This window comes from Arctopsyche grandis, chromosome 8 (assembly GCF_051622035.1).
Source record: "Arctopsyche grandis isolate Sample6627 chromosome 8, ASM5162203v2, whole genome shotgun sequence".
Taxonomy (NCBI): Eukaryota; Metazoa; Arthropoda; class Insecta; order Trichoptera; family Hydropsychidae; genus Arctopsyche; species Arctopsyche grandis.
Window position 1 is genome coordinate 11,281,660 of NC_135362.1, and position 16,080 is coordinate 11,297,739.

The 16,080-nt window shown below is 32.3% G+C and overlaps 2 protein-coding genes across 2 annotated transcripts; one reads left to right on the plus strand and one right to left on the minus strand.

Annotated features, from left to right (window-relative positions):
- Nucleotides 1-1,715: 1,715 nt before the first annotated feature.
- Ent3 (equilibrative nucleoside transporter 3) lies at nucleotides 1,716-6,783 on the minus strand. Its single transcript, XM_077436826.1, has 10 exons — nucleotides 6,360-6,783; nucleotides 5,876-6,290; nucleotides 5,041-5,195; nucleotides 4,753-4,956; nucleotides 4,446-4,672; nucleotides 3,298-3,418; nucleotides 3,040-3,219; nucleotides 2,777-2,964; nucleotides 2,276-2,522; nucleotides 1,716-2,208 (listed from the first exon to the last, which is right to left on the minus strand). Exons 2-10 carry the CDS (start codon nucleotides 6,040-6,042, stop codon nucleotides 1,808-1,810), a joined length of 1,890 nt encoding a protein of 629 aa, XP_077292952.1. The 5' UTR covers nucleotides 6,043-6,290; nucleotides 6,360-6,783; the 3' UTR covers nucleotides 1,716-1,807.
- An 816-nt stretch (nucleotides 6,784-7,599) lies between these two features.
- On the plus strand, nucleotides 7,600-10,783 carry Clp (Cleavage and polyadenylation specificity factor subunit 4). Its single transcript, XM_077436827.1, has 4 exons — nucleotides 7,600-7,954; nucleotides 8,586-8,868; nucleotides 8,942-9,182; nucleotides 9,258-10,783. The coding sequence occupies exons 1-4, from the start codon at nucleotides 7,852-7,854 to the stop codon at nucleotides 9,501-9,503; spliced, it is 873 nt and encodes a 290-aa protein (XP_077292953.1). The 5' UTR covers nucleotides 7,600-7,851; the 3' UTR covers nucleotides 9,504-10,783.
- Nucleotides 10,784-16,080: the final 5,297 nt, after the last annotated feature.

A 16,080-nucleotide genomic window follows, 5' to 3' on the forward strand; every position in this document is an offset into this window, starting at 1 on the left:
ATCAATGAATAGTTTTATTAATTTTTTAATTATTAATCTTTAATATTTTTGATTTATGTACATACAAAACAAAACGAAAAAGATGCACTATCTTTATTTAGAAAATACATTATACACTATATACTATTGTGATATACACACATTTTCTTCGTCATAAAAATATATGGATATTGGGTTTCATTAAAAGCATGCCAGCTACATACATTTTTAATCAAAATATAATCACTTCCTAACTGGAAAACATAAGTAGTTAAATTATTTTCTGAATTTTATTGTACACATGAAATTCTGAAAATACTGAATGTGTTAATTTTTAAAGTAAATTAATTACAATACATTCAATTGATAAAAAAATACTGTTCCCCAAAGAATGCACTGAATTGCACTGAATAGTGGCGCAGTTTCGAAAAATCTTAATTTTCAAAGAAGAACTTACGCCACAAAAAAGGGTTAGCACCCTCAAATAACATACAAATACCCCTTAACGCTTTTTTGTGGAATTATATTGCTATAGTTCTTTAGTTCTTTTTGAGCGTCTTTTAAAGTTTGAATTTGTTGAGAGTGCGGCTCTCTTTAGAGCATTTATCCGATCACCAAAAAAACGTATTTATTTTTCATAATCATAATTTTTTAAAATAAACATAACGTGTATATAAATCGGAATTAAAAAAGTGGACTTGGACGGACACAGCTGTGAGTGATTATTAAAATTAATAGTTTTGTGCTCCAAGCAGTTGTTTGAAAGTTTACATAAAAGTATTACACTTTGTTATACGTAGATACTTTGCAATTTCATATGCATATACAACAATAAAATAAAAGATCTTCACTAATATGACAAATTTATACACTCGATAATCTATTTACAAAAACATCATTCTTAAATAATATCACAGTAATAATATTTGACAAAATAATAATAATATGAGACTAAAGGAAACATTCTGTATGCATTACAGCTCATTAATGAGCTTTTCAACAGTTTTCCAATTATATGTCGATTCCTTACGAATAATATAATTATCACGAAATGCACAAAAATGAATAATTAAAAACACAAATTTGCCCAAACCCTTTCAGACGCCTTTAAATGTTCAAATATTATAGGTCGCATGCAAACACCAAGTATTATACATTATATACATACAAACACAACCAATAAAATTTTAAAATTTCGACTTTGTACACATTGTAATCTTTTAATAGTGTTACATTTATTTTTGGTTATTTTATGATTTTTAAGATAAATATCTCTTTAATCACAGAAATTATGTATCACTACAATAACAATTGCCTATAAATTATACAATATCTACTTACTTCCGTATACATTACAATATAAAAATTATGATAATCATCTTCTCAGTCCATTGTTATTCAATTTTTCTTGAACAATTTACAGTCAACGTTTTTACAAGTATTTTTCCTCTCGGTTTTTGATTTTAATAAATTAAATATATTTATTTTTAAAGCCATCTTTTAAAATGTATGTAGTTCATAATTAATTTCTTACACATATTTATTATATTTCAATCAAATATTTTATATTTATTTTAAATTATACATACAAAGTTTCTAAGATCATTGAAAGATGTGTGATTTTTAAATTTAAAACATTTTAAAGAGCTGTAACAAGACGTTACAAATAAACATCAACTTAGTTGCTAAATAATACTGCGAATATTACGAGCTCTTTTTTTTTGTTTTTTTTTTTTAGGAATAGAGAAGTGTAAAATTATGTTTTTTTTTAATTATAAGCAAAATACGCTATCGATAGCAATTTTTAAAACAATATTTTGTACAGTATTTATTCATCAGACCAAGAGGCTGTAGATGAGATATGATTAATGATTGAATATAAAAATATCGAGGAGGAAGAAACTGAACTTGAAACGTTGTTCGCAAGGGTAGAGTAAATAATATTTGTCGGATTATTATCAGTATAGAGAAGTGGGGTCGTTTCACTAGTGCTTAAGTAAGATATATTTTTTGAAGTTGTTGTAGACAGCATACTAGCGCTAGTTGTCATTTCAATTGCAGTTGTGAGATTTGCCGGAGTTGTAAAAATCGCTCTGGTTACAGATCCAATTGTCGGGTAAACAGATCCGCAAGGATTCACCACCTGCGGACCCAGCATTGCCTCCAATAGATAAGCAACTAACGATCCAGCCGTCAGGCCTATATTATACGACAATGTCATGATGTTGCCTAAAAATAACAATTGTAAATACCTATTCCGTTACACAATAGAAGCAAAACCAGAAATTTCACTTACCAGCCATTTCACGTGCACCATTTCGCACTCGTTGCCCAGCGGCGAGCATTGGAGCAGCTCCTAAAGCACCACCAGTTGCTCCTAAAAGTAATGATAGTACGATCGGACCCATATCGCCTGTGGCAGCAGCATGCGGAGCTCCTCGTGGAGCACAACACATCAAAATCAACGGTAGCAAAAGGAGTCGAAGCGAACACCATGCAGCTAATTTACTTCTTGCCCATTCTGATACAGTCGGTGAAAATATCTATAAACAAATTTCTCATTGAAATACAAACAAAAATATTCTATGTATTTTATTTTATTGTTACAATCAATATACACTCGTCATTACAGATCGCTCCAATGCGACGAGTGTACGATAACGGTCAAAAATACAATAATACATATATGTATATATATATATATATATATATATATATATATATATATATATATATATATATATATATATATATATATATATATATTTATGTAGATAAAATGGAATAAATTAATTACCTTGCCCAAAAAGTCTCCAATGTTGAATGTGGTCATGAGTATAATTGGCATCCAAGAACCGAACCGGCAACTTACAATTTCAGAGAGAATTCCAGGATACAAACACATAGATACAAAATATGCTAGTGCTATAAAGACCATGTAGGGATATATTTGCTGCGCAATAAGCCAACGAGCTTTCAAACTACCTAAAAAATTTAATTCCTTGTAAGCTTTGTACGGGTTTTGTTAAAATTTGATTAAGCGAATTTTATTGTTCTTACTTTTAATACTAGTCCAAGTTTTCCCTCGAGTGCTACCGATGCTTTGATTTTTAATCAAAACGTCTTCTACTTTAAAAGTCGGACCAGATACTTGCAGCGTTGATTCGTTTATACCAGTGATTCCTTTGCTGGTTGGTTCGTACACGGGATTTGCAAAGCTCAACGATGAAAATTGACTCTCTAAAATTAATATATACATAATTGTTATTTATTTCCAAATTTGATAATACTGAGGATGAATCTAGTGAAATCATTCACCAGAGTTTTGATTCCTTGCGTTGTCTTCGAAGTTTGCAGAACTACCGGATGCCGTTTTATCAATTTGGATTTTGAATTTTCCACGTTGACCTCTCAATGCATCGTTTGCTTCCAAATCAATCTATAACACGTTTTAATCGGTTCGTATATCACTTATTTTTCTTTATACGTATTATCAATAGATAAAGTTTTGTGATGATGAGAAAATTCAACATTAAGATTATGTATTTACGTAGTAACAATAGATGAAGTTTTGTGATCATGCGAAAATTCGAACTCGAGTTTTTGACTGATTTGAACTCAGAATCGATCACTGATCACGTTTTCATGATCTAGAAAAAAATGTGTGTGTGTGTCGGAGAATTTTACTCTAGAGAATCGAGTTTTATCATGTTTTTCTCAGAAACCTTTTGGTTTATTGAACTGAAATTTCATATCTAGAAGTTTGAGCTTAATACCAAGTTATATATAAAATATGGTGAGCATCCGTCAACCGAAAGTGGCAGTTTACTCTTGTTCGATTTTTCTTCCATTAATTTTTTCGACCCCTTAAACATGTGTTTTCTTCCCAAGAAAATTCAAGTATAATCCTTGTGTCAATATGATGAAAAAAAAACACTAAATTTAATAAACCGGAAGTGGAATATTTCAAAGAAAAATTATAAAAATGTCGTGACCACACGATTTTTTCCACACCCCGGAACGTATCAAGCTGAAAATTTATATATGTATACTTTATGTCCTAACTTAAAGTTGATAAGGTTGTGGTCAGAATTCGTAAACCGGAAGTAGTAATTATTTTTAAAATTATTTCTTTATTTTATTTTCACTTTTTAAATTATTTTTATTTTCCTGATATTGAATGTGTATAGTATGTATAATGATTTTAAGTAATAAAAAAAATTTGAACAAAATCCGACAAGCGGAAGTAAAACTTTCGTCTTGTGTAAGTTTCCTTACATTTGCGCTCAATTTCTATCGATAATGCTCTCATAACCGGTATGTGTGAACGTGTATGTATGTTTAATTGTCGAATTTTGTTTTGTAACCTTCTTATATTCTTCAAATAGATAGATAAAGTCGTCTGTTGGTCACATCCGAATTTTTTTTAATATGCATATGTAAAATAATTTAAATTTGTCGCTCACCAATCCAGCATCTTCAGTGGGTTCCAAAATAATTTTCTTGCGTGATTCTTGACACAGGGTTATATAAAATTCGATGAATGCGGTCTTTCTTACTAAGATATATAAAACCCAGCAAAGTATAAGTGTGACTATTGTAATTCCAAAAAATACCACTGTGCCATCTTTTTCATCTTCACAGAGGAGCTTGCTTACAATACGGCTAGTGGAAACCCATGCACCAGCTGCACCTGGAAAATTAAATTTACTATGTTTATCTGTTTAAATTATAATTACATATCTCTACAATTGACTATTTAAATTTCCTTACTTTCGCCAGTCATAACTGCCTGAGTGTATCGCATTGGGAGCATACTTGTATAGCCATAATAACTAGATTGTTGTATAGTACATCCTAATGCAACCGTAGCGAGAGCTATTAGATTTACGTGATAAGCGGTCTTCTGAGAAAATGACTCCAAATCAATTTCAAAAAGAGCAACAAATATCAAAGTCACTAATGCTACAGCGTACCCTAAAACCACAATGTATTTTGGAAAATATTAGTATGTGTATTTGTTATGTCAATTCATTTAATGTATAATATCATAATTATTACCAAACGTTATTCTGGTATTCAGGGGTAAAACCTCCACAAACACATTATTCAACAACACTGCAAAAAATGCCGATATTATGTATACCATCGACATATCGAACATTATAGTAGTGTTAGGGTATCGTTCTTGAAAAAAGTCCACAGCAAAAATAAAACTGAAATAAAAATAAATAATATAATTACAGAAGCATCTTTCATTACAATGAAAGATTTTTTTAAATAAACTTTATGTTTTATCTCACAAAAGGTATGGGAAATTAATACTCATACATTGAAACTGTACTTGAAGTAAAAATATTTATTGTGTACATCAATGGACACGTTTCGAGGGGAGAAAATACGTTTCTTTTTTTTACCTGTGTAAATCATGAAATATGTACATAATATAGTACTTTATAATATCGTAACCTTATTTTTAAAAGGTTCTAACTGCACCTGTTCTATCTGTTAGGACCTTTTCAAAGTAAGGTAACGATATTGTGACCAATCTTGAATGTTAAATTTAAATTATACACTTAAAATGTATATTCCAAACATTGTGTGTTAATAAATTGGTTAGCATAATTCTTTTAATAAACAATATATTTTTTACTCAAAATTGCATTGGTCAGTTTGTAAGTTTTCCTTAATACATTTCAAAAATATGTTATAATTTATCATATTTGATGTTGCAATATATGTATGTACATGTATATGAGGATATTTCGAGATTTTTTGAACCCCCAAAAATTCGATACTTAATTCGAAATTTCAAATACAGATTTGTTTAATACAAAAAATAGTGGATTTCAGTTTCGTTCTCATTTTCAGCTATTAAATAAAATTAATTGAATACCAATTGTACGGCAATAAAAATCCCAGTCCAGCGACGACCATTGCGAACTGTATCCTCCTGTGTTTGTCCACCGGTGGAGATACGTGATGAAACCCATTCGCGCAAAGGAAGTCTCCTCCAGCATTTCGGCTGATGTGCTTATAGCCCCGGCCGGAGCTATCGCCCATCACGTATGAAATTCACAATATCGATTGCAAACTTGAAAGACGGCGGAATCAATTTAAACAATTCCTCCGGTGAAAAAAGACATTTTCACCTAAACGGTTGTTTCAATGGTAAACTTGATATTACGACGGTAAAAGCCGGTGTGTTTTGAACGCGCTCAAATTTCAGTCAATCAGCGCATGTACGAATATTATTGATTTGCTGTCCTCTCACACCCTCCATCCTCCGCACAACACTGGCCAAATATACGCTGAAATTGAACAAATTTCGATTAAACCGATGAAATTAAGTATTATTTCGTTTAAATCAACCTACATACTTACAACACTATCGCTAAAATGTTTAAAAAGTTTTTCCCCTCAAAAGGTAATATTACCTATGCCCTATTAGTATTGGTGAATTAAAATTTCATTTGTCTAATATTACGAGATAAATGAATCAAGATTAACATCATCGACTTAACATTATGTATTTTCTGAAAGTAAATTAGTTACCCTAAAATTATTAGAATCTGTTTCATGAATCCCCCTAGATAAAAAGATAACCGAATATTATTTTATGAAATACTAGCTGAACCCGGCATGCGTTGCAATGTCACAATAACGCATGCAATTCCCGTTCCCGTTTCCGTTCTCGTTCCCGTTCCCGTTTTCGTTCCCGTTCCCGTTTCCATTTGTCGGAAAAACGCAGGCAGCGAACACATTTAAAATTATTGCGTTGCAATGACACTCATTCCCGTTTTTTCCGTTCCCGTTTTTGGGCGATTTTTTTTCACAGTAATCAAATCTTCACAATCAAATCACAGTAATCATACAACAAATCTTGAAAGTTCCATCGTAATCGGTTCAGTGGTTTAGGAGCCTATTCGAGACACACAGACAGACAAATGGGGTCTGCCCATCAATATAAAAAACAACAACAAAAGCAATCATAATAAGTAAGAAAAAGACGAACCCATTAAATTTAAGTATGCGCTGATAATCGATACAAATACTTAGGAGCACAGATATAATTATTACAATTATAGATAATTTACAATAAAATCAATACAGTTCCGAAATGTAATTACGAAAGATTGAAATTACAAAAATTGTCTTCGGCTGCATAAAAAATGTTTTGTACATATTGTCGAAGCTTGTCTATGAAATTATGTTTTCGAATGGTCAGTGTAGCTGTATGGATACGGAACTTGGATGCTATTCGTGGCAAGCTTGAATAAGCTAAAGTCCTTTGAAATGTGGTGCTACCAGAGGATGTTAAATATTTCATGGAAGGGGAATGTGAAGAAAACGGAACTTTCATCCAGCTGCTTCAAAAAGGGGAGACCTTTTTGAAACGGTAAAGCGCCGAAAAATGAAATATTGTGACCCCAAGTATCGCCTTTTACAAACAAAAATGGAGGAGAAAGTAGAAGGCACACGGCGTCTTGGGAAAAAGATACTCTATTGGCTTCGAAACATCAGATGATGGAAAGGACTCGAGCTCGAAAAATTATTTCGGCTTGCCTGGGGCATAATTCTTACGGGCTATAAATAATGTCTCCCCATAGTATTCGCGTACGGATTTGGCATAAGAAGAAGAAGATCGGCATACTTTTAACCAATATTAGCTTGGTTTGGTGGAATTTCTTAAAAATTGGCATCGTATAAATGCAGCATTACACACCTTCACTTTGTTTTACACCAAATTGAATAAATCTGAAGCAATTAGTGACAGTTTTGTTTTTCGTCCGAGTGAGTTGGTAGTATTTACGCTTGTTTGGTGGTTCATCCGTTCATCGTCGGCAATATTAGGTAGCTGTCAACGCCAAGATGGAGGTGCTGGTGGCGAGTGTAGAACATCTCAAATTCGACGTAGAGGTGGCTCTCGAAGAGCAATATGGAGCCCTTCCACTTCCATTTCCTGGAATGGATAGTTAGTATTTCCATTCCATACTTTTCACTCATTGTTTGTTTTTTAGGTTATGTGATTCGCTATAACAGCTTTGCTACGTGCCCCGCGCATGTTGTTGCGTCTATGGGTTTACAACTTAAATTTAAATGCTTCGTGAATCATATTATCACTAACATTACAATTTTTGACTTGGACAAAATTAATGTTAGTCAACAGATTCTGGACTATATTGAAGCGTCATTTACTTCTTGTTCACTAATTATAATTGCAAGAAATCTACTATTTCGTTTGAATATTTTTAAAACTAAAAAATGGAAGATAAAATAGTATTTTGCGTGTCCGCTTTTTTCCATGTGCTTAATTTTTTATGATCAAAGTTTTCGGTGTCTGCAATTTTCGATAACCAGTCATTTCGTGACCAATTTTCACATAGAACCAAAAATAAACAATATTCTAGTATTTTACTTGTTGATTCTTTCACTTTTGTATGGTTCCATAATTCATCCTGAAAACAAGGAACATATTCGCTTTACATGTATTCAATATTGGGTTTGTAAGTAGTAGTAAATGCAAATTTGATTATAAATCCCATTTTCATGACCCAGAAAGTTTCCAATGAAACAAATATTCTTTTAATTATTATTTGTCTTAGAATCTACAGCTGCTGTGTGCGAGTTTTATAGTATGCCAAATGGACCTGGGTGTGATAAAGAAGCGGCTTGTCCATTCCGTCATGTTCGAGGAGATAGAACTGTCGTGTGTAAGCATTGGCTCAGAGGACTTTGCAAAAAAGGAGATCAGTGCGAATTTTTGCACGAATACGACATGTCAAAAATGCCAGAATGCTACTTTTATTCCAGATTTAACGCGTGTCACAATAAAGAATGTCCATTTTTGCATATCGATCCTGAGAGTAAAATAAAAGATTGTCCTTGGTGAGTTCTTCATTCGTTATTTACTTGCATAATTTTCTTTAATCCCATTTTCACACTGAAATATCTTCTATAGGTATGATAGAGGTTTCTGCAGGCATGGACCTCATTGTCGTCACCGTCATGTGCGGCGTGTGATTTGTAGTAATTACATAGCTGGGTTTTGCCCTGATGGATCAAGTTGCAAATATATACATCCTCGTTTCGAATTACCCGCACCACCTGAACCTACGAAAGATGCGAAACGTCAACCAATTTGTCACTATTGCAAAGAAATTGGACATAAAGCATCATACTGCCTCAAAATGCCACCTGAAGTAATTTAAATTATAAGAATTTTCGCTTAAATTATATTCTAAATAGTTACAATATATCGAATATGCTTGTTACAGTTGAAAGAAGCAGCTCAAAGACAAGAAGAGGCAAAGTATCGCGCTCTAGGGTACATCAAACCCGTTGATGCCAATGAAGAAATAATTAAATATCAGGGCTTACGCCCACCGCCAAAACCAATTGAAGAAATTACCTGTTTTAAATGTGGAAATAAGGGACATTATGCCAATAAATGTCCAAAGGGTCATTTAGCATTTCTTTCACAGAACCAAAATAATTCTGGCGGTGGCGGTTTTAGAAGATAGTGCTATTTCAATAGTTAAGATTCATTGCATATTGAGCAACATACCACTTTATAATGTATCTTATAAGTTTCTTTTTGTGTATATTATTATCTTGTATATTTTTCATTGGAATAAAATAAAATATAAGTATCTTTAATCACGCTACATATTTAAGGAAACCAAATACATAAATAGTAAACAATAATTTTGATTATTTCTGGCTTAGTGAAATGTAACAACAACCTCTAAAGCTATGTAAATGTATTTTAGACGGATAAACACGAAGATGAGATAAACTAAAAAGAACTTATCCAATGTGATTTTCACCTTGTATGTGAAATTTATGTTAGCTACTTTATAGATAGAAGGTCTAACTCAGTGGTTTTTTTGGACCCCCAGGGGTCCCTGTGACCACTAAAGAGGTCTACGTTAAATTAAAAATAATTTGGGGGTGCGTAGACTACGTCAGGAGGTCCACGAAAGGTTTAATATAAAAATATCTATTGTGTGATTCATCGACACCATTTAGTCGCCAAAAATCTTAGTCAACGCTAGCAAAGCTCACTAGATTATGTCATCACAGCAGTCAATAAAATCAAAAGGAGTGCTTTTAATGAAAGATTATTTGCTCAACTTTGTTTGGAAAATTATGAAAACCATAATCGTTTTCTATTTAACAACGAAGTTCCTTGGTTTTCTATGTGAAAGTGCATGTTTGGTTCGGTTTTATGCACTCTTTGATTCAGCTATGGAATTCCTGGAAATAAAGACAATGATTTGGGGCTCAATTTAATTAATTCAAAAATTTACATAGCTTATATGACTGACCTATTTGCCAAATTTAAGGCTGCAAAGTGATCAATTATATTTAATCAAAACTAAAAGTGTAATATTTGCGTTTGTTACAAAAATTTTTCCATACAAACAAAACTTGGGGAGAGTTTCCAAAATTGCAAAAACGAGATAAAGATTTGCTTGCTTTTTGTCAACACTTAACGGCTTTTTATTCCGACCTCTGCTAAAGATTTGAAGACATTCTTCACTTAGTTATCCCAGATTGGATGTTGAACCCTTTTACAAGTAGACCCACAAACTCCGATGAATTCATACTAATACAGGAGCAATTTATTGCATTATCCACAACGGAGGAGCTGAAACCAATGTTTGAACAAGAATACCACAAATTCTGGTTTCAAAAACAGATACCAATTTTATATCCTGCATTATGAGTCACTAAAGAAGCTGTTGATTGCTTTCCCATCTTCATATTTAGTAGCAGTTATGAATCTCATCACGAAATCAAAAAGAAAACGACTGGAAATTAGTGCTCGTGGATACTTACGAATGTTACTCACAAACATAGAGCCAATCAGGTTCACCCATCTCATTGAAAAAAAAATGTTTTTGTATTTTAAAACAAAAATTATAATTTCAATAAGTACTACTTTATATATATTTCAATTTTTTTATTTTTATGTCACCATCTACTATTCAAGACATCAAAAATAAATTTATAATTTTTATATTATGCATTATTTCACTTGGGGGTTCATGGTCAGGTTTTTGCTTTAAGAGGTCCATGGACAAAATAGGTTTGGGAACCACTGGTCTAACTGAATGTTGATTTCATAAATTTTCTTTAAAAATAGATGACACGAAATATTGTTTAAATACAGGGCTGTGGAGTCAGATCTAAATTTACTGACTCCGACTCCAGCTTGAACGATTTTAGCAAGATCGACTTTTCTTGCCTACGTATAAAATTGTTAATAATAAAAATTGATGCTGAACTAAGAAGAGGTTAGTAAAAATAATGGCTATTTTTAAAAAATAAAAGAATTAAAATCACTGAAAATTGATATGTAACCTAATTTATTGAATTATTGGTAATGAAATGAGTATAAATAATAAAAACATACCTCTTCTATAATTTGTATATAAAATTATTATTTTGAATAAAAACACCAATAATTTTTTTTTACTATCGCCATCTATGTTTAAAACTAATAAACAAACGTCAAATAGAATGTCGGCGGGCAAATTACAAACGCGTCTTACACGATATATTTGCACCATCGTAATGGCGGAGGCTCCATTTACTTATATTGATGACCAAAATGAGCAATATGGCAAAGTATGAAACGATCGGATAAGAGGCAAACTTTTTCCTGAATTTTAATCGTAAGTGAAACGTATAAGAGTTGTGTAATAAAAATTAAGTGCTTTCATAGTGTATGGTGTATGAATTTCATACACAAACAAACCAGAATAAAAAAATTCGGATGTGACCAACTCGTGACTTTAACTATGTATTTGAGGAATATAAGCAGGTCACAAAACAAAATTCGATAATTAAACATACATACACGTTAACACATACCGGTTATGATAGCATTTTCGATACAAATTGAGTGCAAATGTAGGGAAACTTACACAAGACAAAAGTTCTACTTCCAGTAGTCGGATTTTGTTCGAAATTTTTTTATTACTTAAAATCACTATAATTATTACACTCATTAAATATCAAGAAAATAAAAATAATTTTCCATATATGTATAGCGGGTCTACCACGCGGGCCAGAATGTGAAATTACCGAAAACGCAAATATCGGAAGGCAAAGATCGAAAATCGAAAGATCTTAAGTCGAGAGATCAAAAAAAAAGGGTGCATGGTAAACGGTACATACTCACTTAATTTGCGCGAGCAGGGTACAACAGGAACAAGAGGAACAGGCTTTTCCTCCCGTATTAATGTGCACGCGAAGAATACGAGAGGAAAAGCCAGTTCTTCTTGTTCCTGTTGTATCCTGCTCGCGCAAATTAAGTGAGTATGTGCCGTTTACCATGCACCCTTTTTTTTTTGATCTTTCGACTTAAGATCTTTCGATCTTTGCCTTCCGATATTTGCGTTTTCGGTAATTTCACATTCCGGCCCGTCACGGAGACCGATGTATAATTACATAGTACAGATGCAATATAAGTTGAATCGACAAACTTTTTGTGGAAGCCAATATATCGATAAACCCAACCAACAACTATGTACTATGTTTATAGCATTTGAAATCAGTCCTATTATACATATACGGTAGATAAAGAATGACATCTCAAGATTCATGATTAATTTTTATGAATCAGATTTTATAAATTAAATTTATATCCCCAACGTATTCGGATTAAATAATAGAAATATATACAGAAATATCTTTCAAGCTTGTTATCTATTTGTTTTTTAAAGATATTATATTCAAAACGATTATCTATCATCGATTTGTGGTAATTTCCAAGAAAATTCTTATCTAATCCAATTTGTCATTGAAAACTTAACATCCCATTCCCGTCAAATACTTGAATTATTACTTGCCTAAATAAATAAAATCTTCGTATGCGATAATAATTTTTAAATTTGTCATACGTTTGAATAATTTTGCGTGTGCAATCATGTCAGTCGCCAATCGTATCATAAAGTAGTTATTATTTCCTGTTGCATGTTTATTCTGGTTAATTCTGTGGTTTATAATGAAAACATGACAGTTCAAGCACAAACACGTAGTAATTTCATTAAAAACATAAAAGAGGTTTGTAATATGCATGTGTTTGCATGCGACCACATTCTCAATTGATTTCGATATCTTAAACCCAGTTAAGTAATGATACGATTAAAAGCTTGTAATAATTAACACATAAAATGAAAAAAAAAATGTGTATTTCATTTATAACATAAACATCTTTATAACATTGGATACATCAATGAGGAAATTATACATACATACGAATCTACATATGAGCCGTAATATATATATATAATATTATAATTGAAATATTATAATTTAAATTGGCATAAGTCCACTTTTCTTGATTTCGAGAAATATCTTGCAAAACATTAAATATAATATTTTGCGTTTAACAATATTTAAAAATACTTGTGGCCTTTAATGGGTTTATTCTCCTTTTCCAAGATTCTGGACATATCGAATTAAAATAAGTGATAACAGTTTGTGAATGAAGTCAAACAGAAACAAAAATTGGACTTTCAAATATAACGGCTCATATACAAACATATATGATGAGCATAATTCACATTGTACGTTTTTGTATATTAGATGAATATTCTAAAAACAAATATCAATTAAAACATATGATATACCTTGATTCTACGAAATAACTACCGATAAGATTAAATAGTTGTGGCACTTATAATGATTAGAGGTAGTATAGCCAAGGGGCCGCTCATTGTTCCATTGTTGTAAATCCTTTGTAAAAAAGGTTCGGCAAACCTTTAACAATGCATTTACAACATTTGAACAATACGCGGCACCTTCTGGGCCCGGGCTTATCTATTAATGATAATTACATTTTCCTGTATATATGTATATATATTTTTTAAGTATAAATTTCCAATAACATGATTAATATATCAAAGTTATTTGAGCGACAAATTATAACACAAATTATAACATTATGTTGGCCACTCAGACTTTAAATTAAAAAAAAAAAACAAGAACCCTCGATAGTCTTCTTGTTCAGTATTAACAGAATATAGCAACTTATCGTTAATTGGCACTGACGATTATCACACGCCCAACGACTAGTGTTTTCCCTACACATGTAGATTTATTTATTAACAGTATTATAACCTCTATCAGTATTTTTCATAATTGTCGTTTCACAGTAAATTTGTGAAATTAGATCAATCTGTATGTTGAAATAAGTCGAGATCACATCTATGGGCACGGCGACACATCTTCTGCATCTGTATATGTTTTCAATATCTTCGTTAACATTCAAACAACTCTCTTCCAATAGCATCCGTTTAGAAATATTGCCACGCATGTAAAAGCACACACGATAAAAGTATGTTTCTCTATTTCCTTCGGTGAGTACAGTGTAATACAACATACTTGTATTATCCTTATCAGTGACCCTATGGTGAGTCCAAAATATTTCATCGTCATATTTTCTTACGGTAAGCGTATCTTGCAACACCTTTATGTTAGCCCAACATATGGTATTTGAATTAAAAAACGAATATTCATAAGGGTGTACCGTTTTGCAATGTTCTTCAAATTTTGATTTTTCATCGTTCCAAGAGCACAACGTGCTCTTCAAACTAAGTTTGCACTTCGTGGGTGTTGACGGTTTTTTTTCATCTTCATTCTTCTCTGCCTGTGTGTCATCAGTCGTTAAAGTTACGTCTTCATTTATATCACTCGGTACATCTACGTCAGTAGTTGTCGACACTTCTGCATCAGTATTCTTCGGTATTTCTATATCATTAGTCGTCAGTACAGATGTAGTCGGCATTTCATCTTCGTAAATATTTGATGTCTCTTCCTTTTCAGTTGCAAAATCTTCCAATGCTTCATGCGCTACTTCTAAATCATCACATACGGTCGTATTTACCTCAACCTTTTCTGAAGTATTGTTTTCAGTCTGGTTTTCATTGATTCCACTGGTATCTTCGATCGGTTTATCCGCTTCTTGTACGTCTTCGGCAATCTGAGAATTCATCGAAGCTCGTTGTATGATGTCTTTCATCTTAACGTCGCTCGTCTTCAAAGTAATTGGAAGCGATTGTCTGATGTTTAAAGCTTTTGTCATATCTTTGACACTTCGGCGTAACACAATTTCGTCGGAATTGGAGTCGGACATTTTAATGATAGTGCGCTAACAGAGTTAAACAAGGACTAATTATAATTGACAACGCTTACTAGTTTATATACGAGTATGTACTGAACGTCGTTTGCAACTATAGATAAGATTTCGCGCGTATGAATAACAAAATTCAGATATTGTCAATTTTTTTTCCCCACGAATTCGTTTAATAATTATGATTTATTACACTAATACCAAAATAATACATTCTGGTTTTTACAAGCTTTTAATTAACATTTATAGCATTGTGCATTCTACAGTAATGATTCTAAAATCCGTCAGATAAAAATAAATTCCGCCGGAGAATTCTTAATTCGGCAATTTTTGAACATGATACATTTTTTTGTTACTCGATTTAAAGTATTTTATTTTGATTTCTTGTCAAAAAACGTAAGGATACGTACATATGTACATCCAATGTAGTGGTTCTTAACATGGGTTCGATCGAACCCCAGAGTTTCGGTGAGTCAATCTCAGGGGTTCGGCGGAAATTCATCAGAGCCAGGTTCAACAGCAACTCTTCAGAACAATAACGCTCTCAACGTTTTGGTGTCAACAAATGGTAACGTACCCTGTTATTTTTATGTCCAGCATCCTCGAAAAGGATTGCTCGACATAAAAACGAAGAAAAGGAACAGACTTTGTTGCGAAAATAACATGAGAGTGGCACTTGCCAAGGTAAAGCCTCGCATTTCTGAACTGATCTCTGAAAGGCAACAGCAGAAGTCACACTGATTTGCAGTAAATATTCATCATTATGTTTTTGTTTTTGTGTGAAAATCGTGTTTTAATGGTTTTGTTCTTTGAACACAGTGATGTTGATGCACGGTTCATTCTGTGCACCAGTAAAATATATACCTATGTTTCGAATTTGAAAAATATTTTTTTTTCCGATTTAGAAGGGTTCGGTGAATGCGCATATGAAACTGGTGGGGTTCAGTACCTCC